Source organism: Nelusetta ayraudi, unplaced genomic scaffold (assembly GCF_046127955.1).
Source record: "Nelusetta ayraudi isolate G7.1 ecotype Tasmania unplaced genomic scaffold, CSIRO-AGI_Nayr_v1 ptg000034l, whole genome shotgun sequence".
In the NCBI taxonomy this organism is placed as follows: Eukaryota; Metazoa; Chordata; class Actinopteri; order Tetraodontiformes; family Monacanthidae; genus Nelusetta; species Nelusetta ayraudi.
The window spans coordinates 5,668,234-5,692,741 of NW_027466084.1; the positions used below are offsets into that span (position 1 = coordinate 5,668,234).

The following is a 24,508-nucleotide window of genomic DNA, read 5'->3' on the forward strand; positions in this document are numbered from 1 at the left end:
ACCCTCAACCACACGTGAAGCCCTAGTGGCAAATGAAACATCAATAATAGTTAGTACCCACTAACAGACAAAACAATGATATATGGCTTTGACCTTTTGACCTTAGAGATGGAATTATGAATGGGAGGGGTTGAGTGTTGGGAGGGGGAGTGGGGCGGTGGGGTGTGGATAAAAAGATATGACTTTTTAACCTTGGGACCTTAGAGGCGGAAGTGTGGATGGTTGGGAGGGGGAGTGGGGTGTGGGATGGTGCGGGAATGATGTGCTGGATTTTGTTTTTATATGTGCTGTGTTTTACAGTGAAACGTAAATGTGACGTATTGGCTTCAGCACTGTTCAGATCAAATAAAGGAGACATAAAGCAGATTTCATTTTAAATTTGAAACTGTAATGAACAAAATCAATGTATACTTTAGATACCTGCATTTTGTATGAGAGCAGACAGGGATGGGAAAAAGAGTTTTGCTGTTGTTTTCTTTAAATACACGCCAAACTACCGGGGTTGTCGCGTGAGCTTGCAATGCTGGCTTAAACTGACGGAGACGCCTCGCTCGGAAAATGCGCTTCAAAGTGCGCACGCACTGCAGATGCGCCGGAGATCCTGCCAGCAAAATGTCTGCGACACACACACACACACACACTCCCGAACCTATGCGCTGAAAAACACAAAAATATACAGCAAAACATCTTAACGTAAACACACTTTTACTGATAAAATAAAACATAGGCAGATATAACCTTAACAATTCTAAACCATGAGTTTTCTGTGCAATGATGAGCATACATGCACATGGGAACATGTTGACCCATTTAATCCTCCTTTCTTTATCACTGGACTACAAATATATTTCTGAATTAATATGTTTTCCTATTTTATAGTAGGTGGATCTTTTTGACTTGCTCGTTTTAAAAGTGGCTTGCATGTTGAAAAAGTGTGAGCACCCCTGATCTATGCCCTTTTCCAAGTTCCACAAGCACTTTCACTGTCATCTGCCTGATTACACCCATGCCCTTTTCAGAAAAAAAATGCACAACCTGCCATATTATATTAGCATTTTCTGAACATTTGCACAAACAGAATACATTCGAAAAATTTATTATACACATTATAATTTATGTACAGAAATGATTTGGTCATACATTTTTTGCAATTCATAGTCATTCCCAACAGACACAACAGACACAAAAATTCAATGCATCACACATGTGGTTCAGACACAGCTTGCCTGTGATTGTACACTTGGCCAGTTGGTGGTGTCGTGTGCACATGAAGCTTTGAGAAATGAACCCTTTCTCGAACCAGTTGGCTCAAGTGGTTCAATGCCTCATGAGGCTTCACCTCACCATCACTACATATAACTAAAGGATAAACCTAGACTAACAGATCAAAACCAAAAGCGCTCACTCGGAGGAATGCAAAAGGACTAATAAAGTCGAAACGAAAAATCACTCTCTAAGAGGGGCTAAATTACGGAAGCGCATTGCTGCCACCCTAGAAAAAAAAAACATGGCTCAGTATCACGTTATAACGTGATACTTTCACGTTTTTACGCGATAGTTTCACGTTTTTACGTGAAAGTATCTTGTTATTTTGTGAAACTATCAGGTTATTACATGATGCTTTTTACGTTATAATGTGATAGTTTCACGTTTTTACGTGGTACTTTCAGGTTTTTACGTGATACTTTTCACGTAATAACGGGATACTTTCATGTAAAAACGTGAAAATTATCACGAAATAACGTAATAGTGAAAGCTAAGTGTCAGGTGATTGAGTGAAACGTTTTGCGTGATAAGCGTCTCTTGTGACTTAATTGAGCTACTGCTTTACGGAAGCGTAACTCACGCGTGTCTCATTCTTCGACATGGCTCAAAATGTGCAATCGACGCTGTCTAACTTTCTTCGAGTTCGTGGAGTACCTGAGGAACGTCTTCTTCGAATGGAGAATGATCTGGCTACATAGCTACGCATATAATAAAGTTGGAGTAGGTTGATGTGGGGAGCTATTATAACAAGTATTGTGCATATTGTTTGCTTTGGCTTGACACCTGCACGCCCCGACTGGCCAATTTCTGTGGAAGGGCATACAACACTTTTACCCAACTGTGGAGGGGCAAAGTGGCCTCCCCACGAAAAAGTGGATCTGGACCGACCGGATTGAGGTGGTGGAGTAGAAGGAGGAGGCAGGCAGCGTCAATTGTAAGAGGAAATAAAATGTTATTCTTTTAACCCCCCAAAAAATAAATAAATAAACAGGCGACAGCTTCACAGTCCACTAGTCTCTCACCAGACTAGTCAGCTCTCCCTCCCACACCAAAATGAGCGCTCTTTATAGAGGGCAGCATCATATGGCCAATTGGGCCACCCCACTAACCGTGGTGACATCGACCATAATGAACATTTCCAAAACAAAACAATAACACAAAGAAATACACCCTTCAATAAACAGAACACAATCCCCCCTAAACCTACAAACCCTTAAATACAAATAGACCCCACATTTTCCCCTTAATTACATATTCCAACCAAAAACCAACACCCCCCTTACGGCAATGGGCTACTCCACTTCGCCGGCGCTCCATAAAACTCCACCCCTGCAGCGGCGTGCGCTTCCACCCAGGAGCAGCGGAGCCGACCGGGACCAAGCAGATGCAGGTGAGGTGTGGGTGAGCAGCATGGTGAGATATGATGGTGTGAGATGATTGACCAGTGCACAAACTGTTACAGGTTGGGAAATGGGACAGAATGGGAGTCGCGGTGCTCCGCGCTCCCGACGCCGACACCCTGCACACGCCACCAGTTCCTCCGCCCCAAAGCATGGCAGGGCACAATAACAAGATGAAATACAAAATAAAAATCCCCTACACAACCCCATGTGTGCCACTTTGAGTGTGTGTGTGTGTGTGTGTGTGTGTGTGTGTGAGTGTGTGCGTGCTAGGTCGCGTGCGTGCGCGTGCGCACGCATAAAACAGCGTCTCTTTCGCTCGCTCTCCCGCGTGGGCAACGCCACGCCGCCGCGTCCTCGTGGGGGAGACAGTGAGAAGGGAAGGCGGAGATCGCTCACTTTCTCACACCAACGTAGTGCACTGCATACCCATGATGACTAACGTGAAACGTGTTTATTTAAAGAAAGAAAAAATGAAAGACAGACAGGCAGAAAAGCATGGGCCTTTTTCGCAGGGAATGCTGTAATTTATTAATTCCTATATGCTTATGCTGTAAAGTTGACAATCCACTAGATGGCAATAGCACATCATTCTCTACGGTTGTAGCCCGCAGCTGTAAATTCTGGAGTGGGCAAATCAAGGCCCGGGGGTCACATGCAGTTGCCAATGTCCAACAGAAGAAAAATCTCCTCATAAGCAACGTCAGCGGACATAGCTAAGCATGATATCAGTTTTTAAGTTGAAGGTTCATAACAACTATAATGATAATACAAACAAACATATGTCTTTCTTGTGTATATACATAATGAAATTTCGCACATGAGTTGTAATTATTGTCTCTGTTTTTACAGATTGATGCTGCTGTCATTGATTGTATAGATGATGAGGCACTGGCTGTCTACATCCCAACTTATGGGGATAGGATTGCTGCAAGACGCTTCTGTGTGCAACATCTTGGTGCAAGTTCGAAAGAACCAACTAAACATTCACTGTTTGAGAAACTGAAGAAAAGCGACAAGGAAAGTTGAGGTGGGATGGATCCACAAAGGTAAACAAGTCCAAACACGCAAAGGAGGGGGGGACAAGAACTCTTGATGTCCCCAAAAATTCCAGAAAAGAAGACATATTAATGTATGCCAAAGACATTTTCTTCCCAAAAGGAGAAAATAAATATGGAAAGTTTGAAACATTTGTTCATGACATATTAGACTACCAGGAGGAAACTATTATTGATGTAACTATTACAGTTGGAGAACTGTACAAGGTACTAAAAATGGGGGTATTGAGATTTTATCTCTGCACTAAGGCCCAAATTGATGAGAGTGAGGAAGACGATGAATTGAGACACTCAAATGTGATCATGGATGAACAACTGAATGATGTGCATGAAAGAGATGAACAACTTCAAACAGAGGCAGATTCTTTCCTAGACACATCCGAGGTAGTAATTGGCCCCTATGTTGGAGAACCCATCGCGAGCCAATTAAATGACACTTTGCCATATCAACCTGTACTGCAGATCGATGATGACCTTAGCATCACATCTGTCACCTTGCCCATAACTAGCTCAGATCTCATTACTCTAGACATAACATCTAGAATTGATTCATCCAGTATGCTTCCCTCAACAAACACAACAGACATTACTCCAGAGTTAGCTTCTACAGGTGATGTAGCAAGTAGCTCCACAACTATCACCGTGAAACTTCATAGGGTTAATCTACTTAAGGAAATGATAGGCCAATTCAAGGATGAGATACTTCTCAAACACAACCTGAGATACACCTACATAGACGAAAAAGGAGTTGACGTAGATGGTATTTCAAGGGATGTGTACGCTGCCTTCTGGACAGAGCTAATGGACCACACTGCTGAAGGAGAGGACCTGAGGGTTCCATCTCTGTGCCCTAAGTGGCAAGAAGAGGAGTGGAAATCCATCGGACAAATTCTACTGAAGGGATTTCAAGACCATGGCTATTTTCCCTGTCGCCTTTCCCCTGCTTTTGCAGTTGCACTTATTTTTGGTGACAATGAAGTCTCAGATGATGTGCTCTTTGAAAGTCTTCTTTTTTATGTAAGTCAGTCAGAAAGAAATCTGATTAAGGCAGCCTTGAAAGAAGGTCTTTCAGATGAGGACCAGGATGAGCTTATTGACCTTTTGGACCGTTTGGATGTCACAGCAATTCCAACAAAGGAAAATCTAAAAAGCATCCTTCTAAAAGTCGCACACAAACAATTGATCCAAAAGCCAAGATATGCATCCGAAAAGATCTCCATAACTGCTGGTTCCTCCCTAAAAAAAACTCTTTGGGAGCCCACAAGATCTCTTGCAAATGTATGAAAACAAAAAGCCAACAACTAAAAAGCTTTTAAAGTTACTCAGTGCTTCTCCTTCAACTCAAGCAGAAAACCAGAGCTTTCGTTTCCTGCAACAGTACATTCGAGGATTGGATGATGCAGGTCTCAGAAGAATTTTAAGATTTGTTACAGGGTCTGATGTAATCTGTGTTAACAAAATAGAGGTTATGTTCACAGCAGTAGATGGACTAGGTAGATGTCCTGTCGCTCTTACATGTGGTCCGGTTTTGGAACTGCCATGGACGTATGCCTCCTATCCAGAACTACGAGCTGAGTTTGACAGTGTACTTGCTGAAAAAAGTGCCTACACATTCACAATTTTGTAGGTTTCGGTATGCTCGGCTGTTATTTCCATGTGACCTTTTTTGAACTAATTTTTATGAGTAAAAGTGTTATAGAGTTCTGATGTGCTCAAAGTTGTGTTTGTTGAGCTCCAATGACCTGTTGTTTTTTTTATCAGGTATCAGCCAGAGAAAACGATTTGTTGCCTAGTGCAGTGGTTTGACTTGTAATTTAGTGTATTTTGCCGTTAACTACATTGTACCTTAATGTTCCAAGATACAGCAACAGTTCATAATGCGTACAGAGAATACAATGTGATAAAACTACAGTGATTGCTATGCACTTTACAAAAAATAAATGTGTACTTGCACTTAACTTTGTTTTTTAATTCATTATATTGCTTTAAATGGGATAAAATACAACCTTTTTTGTCAAGCTAGTTTTATTATGTAAGATCATTGAGTATAATTGTTAATGTCCATAGAAAAAGAAACCCTGTCTAAAGTACAGTAAATGCACAATGTAACATTTTCAATGAGGTAAAGTAAATACATTTGTAGTCCCTCTAGGTTTGAAAAGAATGTTTGAAAAAGGATAGCTACACGTCAGTAAGTGATGAAGCTGTCTCAACACTTAAGAAATTATTGAGTAATTTCCAAGTCTTTCTGAATGCATGCTCTTAGGAAAAGATACAGCTCTATAGCTTCATCTGCTGTGGTAGGTGAGTGTAAGAAGTTCTCTGCCATTATAAAACAACAAATGTTGAATACAGTTTCATTGCAGGGGTAAGGTCATCTCTGTTGGCATTCTTGTTTACAAGCCTCCACTGCTTCCTGAGAAACTTCCTTCAGGTGATCTTGTCCTCCAAATAGATGAGGGATGGTGTACATGAGAATCGGACGTCCACTTGGAGCTACTGCATTTCTGCTATTGCGGATGACATGCGTATTCCACAAATGTGCGACTTGCTGCAATTCTTCCTATAATGAAAGAAAAAAAAATCACACCATTTTTACTCACTGACATTTTATTTTTATTTTTTTTACAGCTGCAAAAGAATGGCTGCATTAGCCTTTTATGTTATTGTAGGGGTTAAAAAAAAACAACAACCAAAAAACCAAACCATAGCCTTGATGAAAACCAGACTCTAGTATCTTGCAGTGCTCCTGAAAAGAAAAGGTACATTAAAGTTAATTTAAATTTAGCTTCAATTGACTTAAACGAAGCAGAATTTGTTGTTTTTTTTCTCATTGCAACGTAACTAGACGACCATTAGGTAAATGCTGGGTTTAGTCCCGTCTACCGACGCTCAGCTTCTCTGGTAGTCAACAGTTTTGAGTGCGGTGCAGTCAGGAAAGAACTCATTTAGTCCTATTTGCTTTTCGGTTTAAATGAATGCACTAGAAATAATTAAATATTGACCTAGGACACAAGAAAAAGGCTAAATCGGCAACAGGGCAACATAGCGGCTCATAATGACAGACAATATGATAATAATGACACACACACACACACACACACACACACACACACACACAGTTTGCATCAGTAGACATACCTCGATGACGGAGAGACAACTAAACAATATTAGCTGCTTGTCCAAGAAATCTCCTGTGAAACAGTCTTCATCTTTCAGTTCCTGGAAACGAGTTATCCAGTACTGAGCATGATGTCTTCTCAAAAAGGCCCACCAGCTTTCGATCCGCTGGTTGTGATTACTCGAACCAGATATATAACAGTTGCTGACGAGGCGACGATACGTAGTATATCGCAAGTACCTTTGCATTTCTGCCATTGCGTCAATTTCTGTTCCCAAGTCTGCTCGAATTCTGGACGGGGTCCCCATCCTCCTCTCAACTTCTCGAATGAAATAACCAGCGATGATCTTGGGATTACTGTTTGTGGAATAGGCATGAAGCCATATCATGAGTCTCGGAAAGCCATCTGTGGCTCCATTTATGCATATGCCAAATGGCTTTAATTTGTCGTATGAGTCGACGTGCCACATAAAGTTAGGTCCAGGGTTAAAGTATTTGCGCCGTGTCAAGCGATTTCTCCGTCTTTGTTCAACCCCATGGGGGTCGAGAATCTTCAGCAGATGTCTTACGGTACTTTGGGTGACAACATATCCAGCTTGGATGCAGTTCAGATGGTGGAGCTTGTACCCATGGAGCCTTCCGTGCCCCTCCAGCTGATCAATAAGAAACGACGCAACTTCAAGCGGGTCGGATTCATTCTTCCTTCGATACACTCCCATACGTCTCAAAAACCTCCTCAGAGTACGCATACTTATGTCAATTTCATCCATGGTACTCAATAAATTCAGGATCTCACCATGCCTCAAACCAAGTTTAAAATACATCTTAATTGACTCCTGCAGACAAGACATGGTGCCTCCGTTTGCCCCACTCCATTTAGTTTAGATGAAATATGAAATCATCTGAACATGATCACGTTTTAACGTGATATTTTTAAGGTTCTTACGTGATATGTTTCAGGTTATAATGTAATACTTTCACGTTTTAATGTGAAAATTATCACGTTTTAATGTGAAAATTATCACGTTTTTACGTGATAGTTTCACAAAATAACAAGATACTTTCACGTAATAACGTGATAGTTTCACGTTTTTACGTGAAAGTATCTCGTTATAGGTAGATTTCAATTCAGTTGTGTTCATGAATGTGGAGTGTGTGTGTGTGTGTGTGTAGTCCTGTTCACTTTAATTCATGAGGGTGAATATGGAGGTGTGTGTAGTCAGAGAGGGAGAGCACCTTTGTCCATGGGACTGTTGAGTTTTCAACCAATTTGTAGTTCAGCAGGAGTGACCCCTGTAGTTTCATGAACAGCAGAGTTAATGGCAAATCTGAATTCTGGAATATACTGGTCCCACTTAGTGTGATTATTATCCACATAAGAGGCAATCGTGGTTTTCAGGGTACGATTTGCTCTTTCAGTCAAGTTTAAGTTTCATCTTCATCAGGCCTCAGTATCAGTCCAACACTCCATGGTCACATGACCTTCATATGTTCCACACTTGACATGTGACTGAGAGTCTGCTTCTTCTCACCAGTCACTCCATCATCTCCATCAACAGTCAACGTCTCTGTGATGATGCGTTCAAGGACCGTGAGTCCTGACTCCTGCTGTCTCTTCTTCTCTCTACAGGTGGAAGGATTGAGGGAGGATGAGAAAGAGAGTGAAGAGGAGAGCTCCATCTAGTGGTGGCTGACAGAACTACAACTACTGGAGATGAGTGACACACCGAGGCTCTGCCCCTCCTCCACCTGCAAGCTACACAAACACACACACACACACATAAGCACGCACACACCAGTCGTGCTCCAAGTGGACACTCTAACTCTAGTGTTGCACAGTGTGTGGGCATGGTACGACCTTTGACCCCAGTTTTCTCTAACAATGGAAGTTCTTCCCAGACGGGTGTAATAACTGTGTTCATCTCACCTATTGTAACTAACTAACGTGATTTACATGTCACGGGAAAGGAACACATGAGGGCCAAAAGGTATCTCCTTGGGTTTGTTTAATTTGCATTTGGGGACTGTCTCTGCCTTTTGTTTACCTAACTTTCTTTTGAAATGTAAGTCTCAGGCCCTGTCTGTCACACGCCTGTCAGTCTTGCCTGCTGGGTTCAGTGTGCCCTTGGCTGGCGTGCAGCTGAGGCACGTTTCCACCTGATTGACACACCTGTTTTCTCCCTGCCATCACTGCTGCATATAAGCCCTGGTCCCACACTCACTCATTGCCAGATTGTCTGCTAACTCTGTTATGACCAGCGGTTTCCTGGCCTGCCTGCATGCCCGATCTCGACCTCGACCTCGACCTGTTTTCTGCCCCTGACCTGCGGTCCTGTCCTGGTAACCCGACCTTGCTTCTGTTTCCGACCACAAGCCTGTTTCTCCTGCCCTGTTACTGCCGACCTGGAAAACCTTGGAAACGAACCCTCGCTCTCCGCCCCGGACATCTGGCCCGCCTTTTGTCCCCGACCAGCCTGCTCTGCCGCCGTCCCGGAGAATCGACCCGCCTTTCGTCCCTGACCACGAGCTTTAGCCTACTGTTGCTAACTGTCACAAATAAATCCTCTTTCCTTACCCATCTGGTGTTGCACGTGGATCCTTACCTGAGACGTAACACTACAATCTGGCCAACAATGGATCCAGCACATCACCCGGCCCCGCTTAACAGACTGGAGAGGATTGAGGAGGCTCTCCAGTGCCATGAGGCTGTAATGGCCTCCTCCGTCTCTGAGCGGTTAGCCGCAGAGGCTAATGGACGGGTGTTCACGGCGCTAATAGAGCAGTTGCAGAGATTCACTGTAGTGCCTCCGGTCGCTCCCGTTCCCGTCCTGGGTGGTCCAGAACCACGGATCGGGACGCCTGAACGCTACGACGGTACGCCAGAGACTTGTGGTGTGTTTATTATGAACTGCTCACTGCTGTTTTCCCTGCAACCACGCACTTTTGCCACAGAAGCAGCAAAGGTGGCCTTTGCCATAACCCATCTGACCAGCAGAGCGTGCCTGTGGGGCACGGCTGAATGGGAGTGCCATACGACCACCTGCTCCACTTTCCAAGCCTTCGCGGAGGAGCTGCGGAAGGTTTTTGGACCAGCAGGTGCCCGAAGCACGGCGACCAACACTCTGCTGGCTCTGCGACAGGGCCTGAGACCAGTGGCCGACTCCGCTATCGATTTCAGAACCCTTGCTAGCCAGAGTGAGTGGAACCCAGCAGCTTTGGTCGATGCCTTCCTTCATGGTCTGGCAGATTACATAAAGGACGCTTTAGTGGCGTACGAGTTACCGCAGACATTGGATGAGGTCATTAAGCTGGCCGTTCGGGTAGATCTTCGGGTGCAGGCTCGGCGACGGGAGCGACGGAAATGGGCGCTCACTGCCGGCCGGGAGTGGGCGAGGCCGCCACTTCCAACGTCTGGAGTAGCTGCACCCGAACCCATGCAGCTGGGATGCACAACCCTCTCTTCGGAGGAGCGGAGACGACGTCGCCAGGGGAGTTTGTGCCTCGACTGCGGAGGAGAGGGACATTTCATGGTGTCCGGTAAAAGACAAGACTCACCCATAACTGGGGAGATACGGGTGAGTCCCATTTCCTTACCTCTCCACCCTGCACGATCTTTTCTTCGGGCCCGGTTGCTCCTGCCTAGGGGCGCCCACGAACTGGCAGCTCTGGTTGAGTCGGGGGCGGATTCCATCATTATCAGTGGTGAGTTGGACCGTCAACTGGGCCTCCGTCAAGAGCCTGTGCCTAGTCCTGTCACTGCAACGGCTCTCAATGGTCACTCCCTGGGCACCATCACCCATCTGCTCTGGTTCCCATGCTCCTGTCAGGTAACCATCATGAGGTGATTCAGTTCCACATCATTGATCAGCCTGACATTCCGTTGATCTTAGGTTTTCCCTGGCTACAGCTACATAACCCACATATTGACTGGAGGGGTGGGGTCATGTTGGAGTGGAGAGGGGCCTGCCACTCCTCCTGTCTGCGTCATGCCTCCCCTTTTCTTCAGGAGTCCTCTCCAGTCCCTGAGCAACCTGATCTGTCCGGGGTTCCGGACCCCCATAGACCTGTTGCCAGGAACAGTGCCACCCAAGGGTCGCCTATTTTCCCTTTCCGAACCCCAACGTGAGGCCATGGAGACGTACATACATGACTCCCTTGCTGCAGGAACCATCCACCCGTCATCGTCTCTGGCCGGAGCGGGATTCTTCTTTGTGGCAAAGAAGGACAATTCCCTCCGGCCATGCATCGACTACAGAGGTCTCAACGATATTATGGTAAAGAACCGATATCCTCTTCCTCTGATCTCCTCGGCCTTTGAGCTCCTGCAGGGGGCGACTGTCTTCAGTAAACTCGACCTACGGAACGCCTACCATCTGGTCCGGATCCGGGAGGGGGACGAGTGGAAGACTGCTTTCAATACCCCGGTCGGGCACTATGAGTATTTGGTAATACCTTTCGGGCTCACCAACGCTCCAGCTGTGTTCCAGGCTTTGGTGAACGACGTGCTCCGGGACATGTTGAATATTTCGGTTTTTGTTTATTTAGATGACCTCTTGATTTTTTTCCAAGAACCAGCAGGACCACGTGCAGCATGTGAGGGCGGTGCTGTGACGTCTCCTGGAGAACTCATTGTTCATCAAGGCAGAAAAATGTGAGTTCCACGCCGAGTCAGTTTCCTTTTTGGGCTACATCATCGCCCTGAACAGCATCCAGATGGACCCGGCCAAGGTAACAGCTGTGTTGGACTGGCCAGTCCCGGAGAACAGGAAGCAGCTGCAACGCTTTCTGGGGTTTGCTAACTTTTACAGAAAGTTCATCAGAAATTACAGCACGCTGGCGGCGCCGCTCACCAGGTTGACCAGTGTGAGGAGGATTTTTGAATGGTCCCCTGAGGCAGAGGAGACTTTGTCTGCTTAAAACCAAGTTTTCTTCAGCACCCATCCTCCAGGTCCTGGATCCTGAGCGCCAGTTTGTGGTGGAAGTGGATGCCTCTGACACTGGGGTAGGGGCGGTGTTGTCTGCCACCAAGGACCAGAAGCTTCATCCTTGTGCCTTTTTCTCCCATCGACTCACACCTGCGGAACAGAACTACGACATCGGCAACAGAGAGCTACTAACTGTGACGTTGGAGAAATGGCGACACTGGCTGGAGGGAGCCAAGCAGCTGTGTTTGGTCTGGACAGACCACAAGAACCTAGAATACCTTAGCTCCGCCAAACGGCTGAATCCACGCCAGTCTCGCTGGGCATTGTTTTTCACTTGTTTTAATTTTCTTCTGTCTTACCGCCCCGGCTCTAGGAATGGCAAGCCTGACGCCTTGTCATGTCAGTTCGCCAGGAGGGAGGATTCAACGGACAGGTTGGAGACCATTCTCCTGACAGCTTGTTTGGTGGCCTCCCTGACCTGGGACATTGAGGAGAGAGTCCGGGCCTCCGAAGGCCAACCTGGTCCAAGCACCTGCCCGGATAGTAGTTTGTCCCCGATCCGCTGAGGTCCTGGAGTGGGGACACTCCTCTCGGCTGGCCTGCCACCCTGGTGTCCAGAGAACCGGGGGCTACTCAGACACCGTTTTTGGTGGCCATCCATGGAGGGGGACATCAAGGAGTTTATAAGTGCGTGCCCTACATGCAACCAACACAAGAATTCGCACCAAGCCCCAGCAGGTCTGCTACGACCGTTGCCCATTCCACGCCGCCCCTGGTCGCACATTTCCATGGATTTTGTTACAGGACTGCACGCTTCAGACGGTAACACAGTTATCCTTACTATCGTCGACCATTTTAGTAAGATGGCTCACTTCGTTCCGTTACAGGAGCTCCCCTCAGCCAAAGAGACGGCGGAGTTGATGGTTGTGCATGTTTTCCATCTACACGGCCTGCCGGAGGATGTCGTTTTGGACAGAGGGCCGCAGTTCGCATCCGCTTTTTGGAGGGAGTTCTGCAAGGCGGTGGGGGCCACCTCTAGCCTGTCCTCTGGTTTCCATCCACAGTCTAATGGGCAGACCGAAAGGAAAAAACAGGAGATGGAGGTGGCCCTCAGGTGCATGGTGTCCCGGAGTCCTACATCCTGTCCCTTGTGGGACGTCCCTAGAGTGGGGGGGTTCTGTCACACGCTTGTCAGTCTTGCCTGCTGGGTTCAGTGTGCCCTTGGCTGGTCAAATGCATTTTTGGGCATTTTTCAGCAAGTTTTGTGTGAAATTTTATAATACACAAACCCAAAATTTTTTGGTAAAGTGGGCTTTAAAACACATTGAGTTAAAATAAAATGGTTTAGTTGTATACTTGTATTTTAGAGTTCTCTGAACTCAAACAACCTCTATAGCCTTTTTTTTTCATTTTATTTTCTTCTTTGTTATCGTCGGACAACATTATGTTGCGGGTCTACATTCTGGTTTGAAGCGGTTCGACCGAGTCATACGCAGTTTTGTTGCTGAGCTGCCAGTGAGAATCCAGTGCCTTAGAGCCACAAACGTTTCATCTCACTTTGAACAAGTATGTATGATGGCTGAATGATTTTATTCTCAGATGTAGATCTTGAGAGTGTGAGCCACAGGGGTCGTTTCAGGAGCTACCTCTTGAGTGGCTTTATTATATTTTTTATGGAAAAGTGACATTCTGGCCATGACCAGACAGAGGGAAGGATAGCGGGGTGAGAGGCAAGTAGAGAGGAGAAATGAGTGAGGAGGGAAAAGGGGAGCGGATGATGAGGGATAGAGAAGGCAGTTGGCAAAATTATTGTGTAGGGGAAAAAAAAAAAAAAAGCAGAAACAGATCGTAAATTTGCATATCTAATTGTCAGATACTGGGCTTATTCAAATAATAAACTGATTAATCTGTAGAAAGAAAAAGAGGTATACTTGTATTAAAAGAAAAGAAAAAAAAAGAGAAAAAAACACATGCATATATATACATATATACATGTATATATCTATGTACAGTATATACATGCATATACACATGTTTGTACACATGCACATATAGACATACATATGCATATACACCCATATACAAACATACCTGCGTATACATATAATGATGATAGTGATAGCAATGATAATAACAACATTAATAATAGTAAAAATAATAATAATAATAATAATAATAATAATAATAATAATGATAGTAGTAATAGTAATAATAATATACTCATGAATGAATAAGGCAATAAGCTATGCAACAGTGTATGTGCGCTTGAGTATATAAGTGTGTGTGTGTGTGTGTGTGTGTATACTTGCGTGTGTGTGTGTGTGTGTGTGTTCAGTTTTCCCATAATTGACCCTTTTATGGCCTCATTAATTGGCTATTTTCCATCACAAGAACAACAGATTGCCAAAGTGATCTTGACTGACTGGATTCCATTTCCTCAGAAACGAAACCAGTTTGACTCGAAGGAGAGGAAACAGGCTGTGATTGGCTGCAGGGAGCACAGGGGGCGGGGATTCTAACATCCTGACTCATTCCGAGAAGGGAAGTGTCAGGCTGTGTGTATGTGTGTGTGTGTGGCATCATTGTCTTTCATGCCAGAGAAATATCAGCTGTTTCCTACATTAACTGATCTGCTTTTGAAACTTTGATCTTCTCTTCATGGTGTTCACTTTCTAAATGTCTATGGTGAATACATAGAGATCTTGACAGAACATAAATCTACAAGCAGAGACTTTTCATCTTTTTCCCAGCATTCTTGTCTTGTAGGATATTTTATTGGCGTATGAGTGAAAATAAAAGCCTGATTAATGTTTTAACTTCCTTGAGAACTGCACTCTTTTACAAATCTGCTAAATCATCTGCATTCAGATATTCATGTCTTACATGTTGAGTGTTCAAGCATATTGCAGGTATTTTAATATTTTTTTTTTAAATTAAAGATGAATTTTTAAAATATCGTAATTGTCAGGGAAAATAATAAAATATTTTTATTTTTTTTTTACCAATTTCTTTACATTTTTTTTTTTTTTACCAAAATTAGAAAATGTCCAGTCTAAGTGTACAACAGGATCCACATTGACTAAAAAAAATGCCTTTTTCTATCAGTCATCATTAATGAGAGAGGAAACAAGAGACACTCAAATGTATAGCTGATAACTCATAACTTATCACTCATTCTTTACCTGACATTTTGAAAACATTGTTCTGCAATATAGACTGATTACATATTTCATGACTTATTGATTGACTATTGTCATATTGAGCCAACAAGCAGAATCAAAAGACAAAATTCTCTCACAAAATTTACATGCATTCATTACATGCATTCATCTGATTCTTGACAAACTGATCAACAGTCAGAAGGTTGATTAGATGGATCAGGTGTTGAAAGGTCAAAGGTCAGGAAGGGTCCAGAGTGGAAACAGACCTCAGCTTCAACAGTAATAAAGTTGTCATGTGGACTAATGACACATTATTAATCTGTGGGATGAATGGGCTGCAGAGGAAGAGAAACAACGTGGCACAAACATCTAGCAGCCATGGAGACAAACATCAGGTGGACAACAGTCACCAGGAGCACCAACAGGAAGTGGCGTCCAGGCCCCGCCCACCCTGTGATTGACAGCCGGAGACACTGGGCAACAATAGTGAAGACAGAAGAAGAATCAAAGGTGAGAATTCAGCTCAGAGTCTCTCTGACGACTTCAGTCACACTTTCATCAACTCAGCTGAAGAACCTGGATAAACATAAAGTCCAACATGTAGCGGCTGAGTGAAGGAGGTCTGGACTCTGTGGAGGAGGTCCATGGTTCCAGAGACGCTGTAGAAGGACAGAAGACCTGCTCTGTGGTCCAGGTACACACCCACTCTGGAGGACCGAGGACCTGAGACATCAGTCCTGATGTTGTTGTGATAAAACTCATATCTACTTGAGGAACAATATAAACTCCAGGATTTGTCATTGGATCCAAATAAACTTTCCAGTGACCTTCCTGCTCTGCTGATGTTCCTGTAGGCCACTGCTACACCAACGCCCCACTCCCCTCTCCACTCCACCTCCCAGTAACATCGTCCAGTCAGACTCTCTCTGCTCAGGACCTGTAGCCAGTCAGTGAATCTGTCTGAATGATCACAGTAAAACTGAACTTCCTTTATGAATGTCACTTTTCTGTTCCCCTCAGATAAAAACAGACGTTTGTTCACTGTGTTTGGATCCAGAGTGATTTGAGGTGAACATCTGAGGAAGTCCTCTCTGCTCCTGGGTTCTGATTGTGGCAGTAAAACATCAACGTTGCCCACTGTCCATGAGATGTTTGTCTGAGTCTCCATCAGAACTTGCTGTATTTCATCTCTCAGCTTGGTCACAGCTGCTGCCACGTCCTCAAAGTATCTCAGAGGACGGATCTCCAGGCTGGAGGAGTCTGGAGACGGACTGAGTGCTGGCAGTGAGCAGAACCTGTGGAGAAACTGGCTGTGGTCCAGTGTGTGTGAGATCTTCTCCAGCTCAGCGTCTCTCCTCTTCAGCGCCATCATCTCCTGCTCCAGCTTCTTCTCAAGCTCTTTGACTCCACTCACTTCTGCTTCCTGCGTGGATCTGACCTGCTGCCGCACCTCAGAGTGTCTTTTCTCCAGGAGACGGATCATCTGGGTGAGGATCTTCTCGCTGTCCTTCACTGCTTTATCAGCAGAGACGTTGATGGACTCCACCTCCTTCTGAAGCACCTTCAGGTCTTCCTCTGTGTGCTGGATCTTCTGCAGGATCTTCTGCCTGGTCTCCTCCAGCTCTCTCTGCCTCTCAGTCCTCTCTGCTGCTGCTGACACCAAGCGGTGACCATAATGTTCATCCACACAGCATGAACCACAGATGATTTGCTGATCAGTGCGGCAGAATATCTTAATCACCTCATCATGACGAGTGCAGATGTTCTCCTGGAGCTGCTGGCTGGGTTCCACCAGCTTGTGTCTCTGTAGGGGAGCAGCATCACGATGACGCTGGAGGTGAGAGTCACAGTAGGAGGCCCGACAGTCCAGACAGAACTTGAGGGCCTTCAGTTTCCTCCCAGTGCAGACATCACAGGCCACATCTCCAGCTCCAGCATAGCAGTGATCAGCAGGAGCATCTTGGAGTCCAGTCTTCTCCAGGGTCTCCACTAGAGCTGCTAACAGGGTGTTCTTCTCCAGGACAGGCCTTGGTGTGAAGGTCCTCCTGCACTGAGGGCAGCTGTAGACTCTCCACTCCTCCTCTGCATCCCAGTGGTGTTGGAGACACTTCCTGCAGTAGTTGTGTCCACAGGAAGTGGTCACTGGATCCTTCAGAAGATCGAGACAGAAGAAACAAGAGAAGGTTTCTGGGTCCAGCTGAGCTGCTGCCTGAGACATTTCACCTCTGAGAGCCACTGACTGACTGAAGGACTGACTGGGTTCCAACTTCCTCAGAAACTAAACCAGTTTGACTTGAAGGGGAGTAAACGGCCAGGCAGGCTTATGAGTGGCTGCAGGGAGCACAGGGGGCAGGGCTTCAAACCTCCTGACTCATTCCGGGAAAAGGAGTGTCAGAGTGTGTGTGTGTCTTTTTGTGCGCGCGCGCGCGTATGTGTGTGTGTGTGTGTGTAAACTGTTGCCATGGCAGTGGAGGAGAGACGTCAGTCAGAGGAAGAGAGACAAGTGCTGTGTCTCAATTCAGGGTCTGCACCCTTCAGACCAAGTGTCCTCCGTCTGAAGGAAGCGTTCTTCGAGGACCCAGCCTCGAAGGACGGACCAAACCCCGCCTCCCCGGTAACCACACGGGACGGTCTAGCCTTCGGCGTATTTCCTCGTTGCGTCACCGCCATTCCCTCCGGCTGGCCAACCCCGGAAGTGACGTTTTTATAGTAACAAGCTAACCATTGGTTAGGTTCAGTGGCTGACAGGAAGTAGCAGGGAGGGACAGGAAGAGGCCGGGATGAGGTTGTGAAACAACACACACACTAGGGGATTTCCTGACAGCAGCAGTAACAGCAGCAGCAGCAGCAGCAGCAGCAGCAAAGGCTGGAACACAAACTTACATGAGGGTTGTTGGAATGTATTGTGACTTGAATCAACTTCGGCTTTTATAACCAGCAACCATACAATAAAGGTCTACAAAGGTCTACAAAGAATACCTGATTGGATATACAACATCAAAACATGGTGTCAGAAGCGGAAACTTAACGCCACAGCTGAAGACAGAACAACAGGACCCATTTCTCTAACCTCATCACAAATAATAACAAAAACCCTCCATTTCTTTTCTCCACCTTCAATCTTTTAACCAATACAAATTTTAATAAGGGCGCACAGACACCAACAGATGCCCTCTGTGAGGATTTTGCAGACCACTTTGAAGGTAAAATTGATGTCATTAGGTCCAGTATTTTAACTAATCAAAATCAAAATTTTTACACATCTGGACAACCACTTTTATCTGAGGAAACACTGGAGAGTTTTGCTCTAGTTGACGCAAGGACACTTGGTCGAGTTTTCTCCCAAGTGAAGCCCACAACCTGACTTTTAGACCCGATTCCCACGTCACTCTTAAAGTCACTTTATTGGTTCTTTGAGGAGCAGATTTTATATATTGTCAATTGCTCTCTTCAGACGGGTCCCTGCTGCCTTTAGAACGGCGGTGGTAAGGCCCCTTTTGAAGAGGAGCAACTTGGATCAAAACATTTTTAATAACTACTGACCAGTATCCAACTTACCATTTTACTGGATTGTGCTGTCCTGGGGGTCTTGGTGTCATCGCTTTGTCCCACCACCACGCCTAGGACCTGGACTTGTCCTATCGGCAGATTGTTCATCGAGCTAGGCTCTTGCCTTCCAAAGCGTGGAAAATTACAGCCTACGCGGACAGCAGCCTTGAATTATTTCCTTATTCCTTTGTGTCTATATCCATTTTGTGAATGCCTGGTTGGTGTATCTGTTTTTCACTCTGTCCTGTCTGCCACCCTGGCTCACTCTGCTCCTTTCTCTCTTCCTCTGTCTCTCCTCTATTATTGTATTTCACCCCAACTACTCATAGGCAGATGATGGCCCTCTGGAGTCTGGTTCTGTCCTAGGTTTCTTCCCACAGGGGAATTTTTCCCAGCCACTGTTGCATCTCGCTTGCTCTGGGGGCCCAGTTGGTTCTCTCTGATGAATTGATGCCCTTTTTAACTGTATTTTAGATATCAAATCATGGATGGCAGAGAATTGCCTACAGCTCAACCAGGACAAAACTGAGGTTTTAGTTATTGGTCCTGAAGGCGAGAGAGAGGAACTTATACCAAAACTGTGGGATTTTAAACCCTCACAATATGTAAAGAATCTGGGCGTTGTTTTTGATTGTGAGCTCATCTTTGTTCCACATATACAAAATATTACGAGGTTTTCACCATCTAAAGAATATAGCCAGAGTCCACCCGTTCCTCTCTCAGGCCAACACGGAGGTGCTAATGCATGCTTTTATTTCCTGTAGACTAAATTATTGTAATGCCCTGCTCTCTGGTCTTCCCAAAAAGAGTGTTTACAGTCTACAAATACTACAAAACTTAGCCGCACATGTGCTGACTAGGACCAGAGGAAGGGAACACATTACAGCGGGTTTAAAGTCGCTGCATTGGCTCCCCGTCTGCTTCAGGATTGATTTTAAGGTTCTCTTGTTAGTTTTTAAATGTCTTAACGGTCTTGGCCCATCTTATCTATCTGACCTGCTTTTATCATATCAGCCCTCACGGAACCTGAGGTCTTCTGGCACTGGCCTCTTAACTGTTCCATGAGTCAAAACCAAAACCCATGGTGAGGCTGCTTTCGGCCATTACGGTCCTACTCGGTGGAACAGCCTGCCAGAGAGCCTCAGGGCCGCAGAGACTGTTGATAGGAGGCTCAAGACGTACCTTTTTAACCTGGCGTTTAACTGATTTCTTACTCCACTAATTTTATGCCGCTCTACTATTTTTATGCCTTTTATTACCTTCAATTGAATTTTATACTTTTATAATGGTTGCCCATTTTTATGCCACTGTTTCAAACTTTATTTTTATGTATTTATTTTATTTCTCATTATGATTATTCTCCCTTTTATACTTTTAGTGCCAGTGTTTCCTCATGGGGGGCCCGCCACGCTGGGAGCTACGCCTGGTCTGCCCATAGGGGCGCTGCAGACCATGGTGCCTCCTTGTGTGGACGGCTCCCCATAGTGGCATTTCCTCATCAGATTCTTCAGTGCCAAGCCATTTTATCTAATGTCTGTGTGAATATGGGGGTGGGCGTTTGTCTGTGTGTGTTGGTGGGGAGGGGTGGGTCTGTATGGGTTGGGGGGCGGGGCAGTGGAGCTTTTCATTTTTTTCTCATTGTTATTATTATGATTGTTGTTGTTGTTGTTGTTGTTCTTCTTCTTCTTCTTCTTCTTCTTCTTCTTCTTCTTCTTCTTCTTCTTCTTCTTCTTCTTCTTATTATTATTATTATTATTATTATTATCTTTCTTTGTTTTGCTTTGTTTTATTTTGTTAAGCACTGTGGGTTGTGTTGCACACATGGACGATAAGAAGAAGGTCCAGGCGTACTTTTGTGGTTTTCACAGTTTATTTTTGTCTTCCAACCTCTGCTACCTGTCATACACACCGGCATTAGCTTAGCAAAAAAAAACTCTTCTCCAATCGGTGATCCTAAGCCCGAGCAGCGTCAGGACCCCCCCTGTCAGCTACAGGTGTCCTACAGGTGCCCGAGTGCAATACACAAATATTCGATTCCACGCCAAAGCCTACCCTCTACCATTGCCGGTGAAACAAAAACACAACAGTAATTGGAAATAATAATGAAATAAAAACAAAACAAATTAAATCATTAAGTACTGTCCATAATAAAAACTATGGGCCCCACAGTTGCACATGTTGTGTATGAGCAGTGCTATACAAATAAAGTTTATTATTATTATTACATGTTGAAAAAACATTGAACTGAAGGTTGATTCATATCAAAATGACATCCAGAAATATGAAAAATTAATTCAGTGTCTAAAGTAAAAAACAAACAAACAAAAAAAACAAAGCAGGACATCAGTGGTCATGTGACCAAACATCATTTCAACACACATTAGTTTTGGACTGAGGATTTAATTTCAAGGTGACATTTTCTGTAGTGTCAGATTCTGAAGTCGACATTTTACTTTGATTTTCAAAGTGATGACACCCTGCAAAAACTGTCCATTATTATAAACTCTCCATCATTTATTCTCTATTCAGGTTGATTTACTGCAGTTTGTCAGAGCTCAGCTGTGATTGGCTGCTCTCAGCTCTGAAGTCCAACCCGTCCCACCTCAGACACTTGGACCTGAGTAGGAACCACCTGGAGGAATCATCAGTGAAGCCACTGATGGATCTTGTCCACAGCAGAGACTATCAACTGGAGAGTGTGAGGTCAGTACTGGTTTGGAACCAGTGGATGATGGTTCCAGCACCAAAGCCAGTTGATCCCACAGCAGAGGTTCAGTGTTCCCAGTCACAGTGTGAGAGGAGGATGGTGACGTCCAGCTGCTCCTCATTCATCCAACATCTTCTGCCAAACTGCTTCTTCTCTCAGTTCACCACTCAATTATTGATCAGTTAATCTTCATCAGGCCTCAGTATCAGTCCAACACTCCATGGTCACATGACCTTCATATGTTCCACACTTGACATGTGATTGAGAGTCTGCTTCTTCTCACCAGTCACTCCATCATCTCCATCAACAGTCAACGTCTCTGTGATGATGCGTTCAAGGACCGTGAGTCCTGACTCCTGCTGTCTCCTCTTCTTTCTACAGGTGGAAGAACTGAGGGAGGATGAGGAGGAGAGTGAAGAGGGTTGCTCCATCTAATGGTGGCTGACAGAACTACAACAAGTGGAGCTTAACAGCAAGCTGCGCACACACACATGCTGTGTCTCAATTCAGGGTCTGCACCCTTCAGACCGAGTGTCCTCTGTCTGAAGGAAGCGTTCTTCGAGGACCCAGCCTAGAAGGACGCACCAAACCCGGCCTCCCTAGTAACCACTCAGGACGGTCTAGCCTTCCGCGTATTCCCTCGTTTCGTCACCGCCGTTCCCTCCGGCTGGCCAACCCCGGAAGTGACGTTTTTATAGTATCAAGCTAACCATTGGTTAGACATCTAACAATGCCGTTGGATGTATCAAATAAGTAAAATCCTACGTTAAAAACTGGATACTTTATGTGAAACTTTAATATTTAAATTTATTAGAGCTGTCAGTCGATTAAAAAAATTAATCCGATTAGCATGCTTTTCCATAGTTAACTCACGATTAATCGCAAATTAATCACATATTTTTTAATCTGCTCTAAATCTACCCTAAACTGATATTTTTCCATTTCTTTTTAATAATCATATCAACATGGGAGTAGGCAAATACTTGCTTTCTGCAAATGCAGCATGTTTATTCGTGTTGGAGCAATGACTGTACTGTATGAAGTACTACTAACAAAACAAAAGATGCACAGGTTTGTGTCATTCAGTTGTGTGTGTGTGTGTATTTGTTTAATCTCTCTCGCACTCTGATACAATGTACTGACAAATATAACATACAAATATGATTGAATTTGTCATTCGGTTTTTATTTTGAAATTAGTTTATTTTGAAAATTCATCGGATTTTCTTGTTTTTTTTTGTGACTTCCTGTACTATTAGGGGAATGTGCACTGGGACTGTTGATGTTTCTATGGCAACAGAGATGGAAGGTGCAAGGCAATACTGGAGAGAAGTCCTCAAGAGAGTTGTTGCTGTCATAAAATTTCTGGGGGAGCGGGGGCTTCCATTTCGAGGAGATAATGAATTGCTGGGGTCATCTCATAATGGAAATTTCCTTGGTATATTGGAACTGATTGCCCTTTTGGATCCATTTTTGGCTGGAAACATAGAGAAGTATGGACAGAAAGGCCGGGGAAGTGTGTCTTACTTGTCATCAACGACTTGTGAGGAATTCATTGATGTCATGGGGGATAAAACTAGACAAGTTATTGCAGAAGAAATTCAGGATGCAAAATACTTCTCTGTTGTTGTCGACTCCACCCCAGACCTTTCACATGTTGACCAACTAACTTTTATTTTCAGGTTTGTAAACAAAGCAGGCAACATTTTCTGACTTTTGAGCCAATGGAAAGCCATACTGGGGAAAGTTTGGCTGAATGTGTTGTTGCTATGGTTGCCAGTTTAGGCTTGAAGAAGAGAAATCCTTTAATACATTATGTTCCATGCGCTGCTCACTCCCTAAATTTAGTTGGAGTCAACACCATTCAGGCTAGCAGTCCTGAGGCTGGACACTACTTTGACACTTTGCAGTCCTTGTATAACTTTTGTTCTTCCTCTACAAGCAGATGGGGAAAACTTTTTTCGAAATACAGGAATAAGTTTAACGTTAACGATCTCTCTCAAACACAAGATGGAGCAGTCGAGCAGAATCCAGCAAAGCTCTGTGGAAAAACTATTCACACATAAGAGATGCACTTGAAAAAATAGCAGGTTCAGATGATGAAAAAAGGGACGCTAGAAATGAAGCAAGGGCTCTCAGTGGTAAACTGGAGCAATTGGAAACAGCCTTTATGGCTAATTTCTGGGACGTAATCCTTGACAGATTCCAAGGCACAAGTGCAATGTTACAAAAAACTGATATAAACATTTTCACAGCAGTAAACCTATTCAAGTCCTTGCGTGCCTTTGTTTCCTCACAACGTGACCAGTTTGACATTTATGAGAAAGCAGCACTGAATGTAACAGGTGTTAACCAAACCTATAAGCGTGACCTACAAAGAAGTAGAAAGCGTAAAAGCTTTGCAGATGAAGAGGGTGTAGATGATGTAAGTCACCTACTCAATGGAAGGAACAAATTCAAAACTGAAACTTTTTATGTCATCATAGACAAACTGGTAAACTGCCTTGATCATCGCCTCTCTGCCTCCAAGCACTTAACAGAAATATTTGGCGTGTTATTTCTGTTTGACACAGCAAGCAGCAGTGAGATAGTAGAGCATGCTTCTGCACTGCTCAGTGCTCATCCTTCAGACCTGGACGGTGGCTTAGCCATAGAGCTTCTACAGTTCAAAACATTCATGCAGGCTGAGCCAGACAAGTCACCCCCAACCATGCTTAAGACAATATTAAAGTTTGGCCTGGAATCAGTCTTCCCAAATGTATATGTGGCTTTGCGGATGTTCCTGACCTTGCCAGTCACCAACTGTGAAGGAGAGCGCTCCTTTTCTCATCTGGGGAGAATAAAAAACAAACTCAGAACGAGCATGACTCAAAAACGCCTGCAATCTCTGTCCTTACTGGCAATAGAGTGTGAACTTGACAGAGACCTGGACTTCAATGAGGTTGTGGAGGAGTTTGCGAGGAGAAAGGCCATGAAAAAGCTCATTGCATAAAGTGGATTGAGGGTGATCACCAGTATGTTGTTGTTCATTGACTGCATTTGAGTGTAGACTGTTTGTTGCTATGTTGACATAATGCACAGATACAACACCATCATGTTCCGAGTCTTGTGATGAATTTATCTAAAAATATTAAAATAAGATGTCGCCAGTCAGTGTGAATCCTGTGGACATAAACAAGTTTCCAACATATAAGGCCACACTTGTGCACCATCAGCCATTTGATGCTTTGATGCATGTATAAGTGTGTATGTGTGTGGTGCCAGCTCTGTAGTTCAGCTTCCAGAGATCAGCTGTGTCTGTGTGTGTGCATGCGCGTGTGTG

At 44.6% G+C, this 24,508-nt stretch overlaps 3 protein-coding genes across 20 annotated transcripts in view; 1 reads left to right on the forward strand and 2 right to left on the reverse strand.

Annotated features, from left to right (window-relative positions):
- LOC142892491 (ribonuclease inhibitor-like) overlaps positions 1 to 24,508 on the reverse strand; it is a 182,074-nt gene that overhangs the window by 108,479 nt on the left and 49,087 nt on the right. The window lies entirely within an intron of this gene.
- LOC142892485 (NACHT, LRR and PYD domains-containing protein 12-like) overlaps positions 1 to 24,508 on the forward strand; it is a 155,003-nt gene that overhangs the window by 101,921 nt on the left and 28,574 nt on the right. For 3 of the 14 annotated variants that reach the window (XM_076032697.1, XM_076032703.1, XM_076032695.1), the window contains exon 7: positions 8,476 to 8,691. In XM_076032697.1, the coding sequence (XP_075888812.1) occupies positions 8,476 to 8,529 (54 nt within the window). In that variant the 3' untranslated portion in view covers positions 8,530 to 8,691. Of the gene's footprint in view, positions 1 to 8,475; positions 8,695 to 18,079; positions 18,334 to 20,816; positions 20,951 to 21,009; positions 21,184 to 21,568; positions 21,792 to 24,508 lie in introns of those variants that run through there. The other 11 variants (XM_076032686.1, XM_076032693.1, XM_076032690.1 and 8 more) reach the window with 10 other exon arrangements.
- On the reverse strand, positions 14,523 to 17,149 carry LOC142892489 (tripartite motif-containing protein 16-like). The gene has a single exon (XM_076032706.1). It carries the CDS (start codon positions 17,147 to 17,149, stop codon positions 15,479 to 15,481), a length of 1,671 nt encoding a protein of 556 aa, XP_075888821.1. The 3' UTR covers positions 14,523 to 15,478.

Bases quoted from the DNA above. Each gene is read 5' to 3' on its own strand.
- LOC142892489 (XM_076032706.1), bottom strand. From the start codon at position 17,149: ATGTCTCAGGCAGCAGCTCAGCTGGACCCAGAAACCTTCTCTTGTTTC.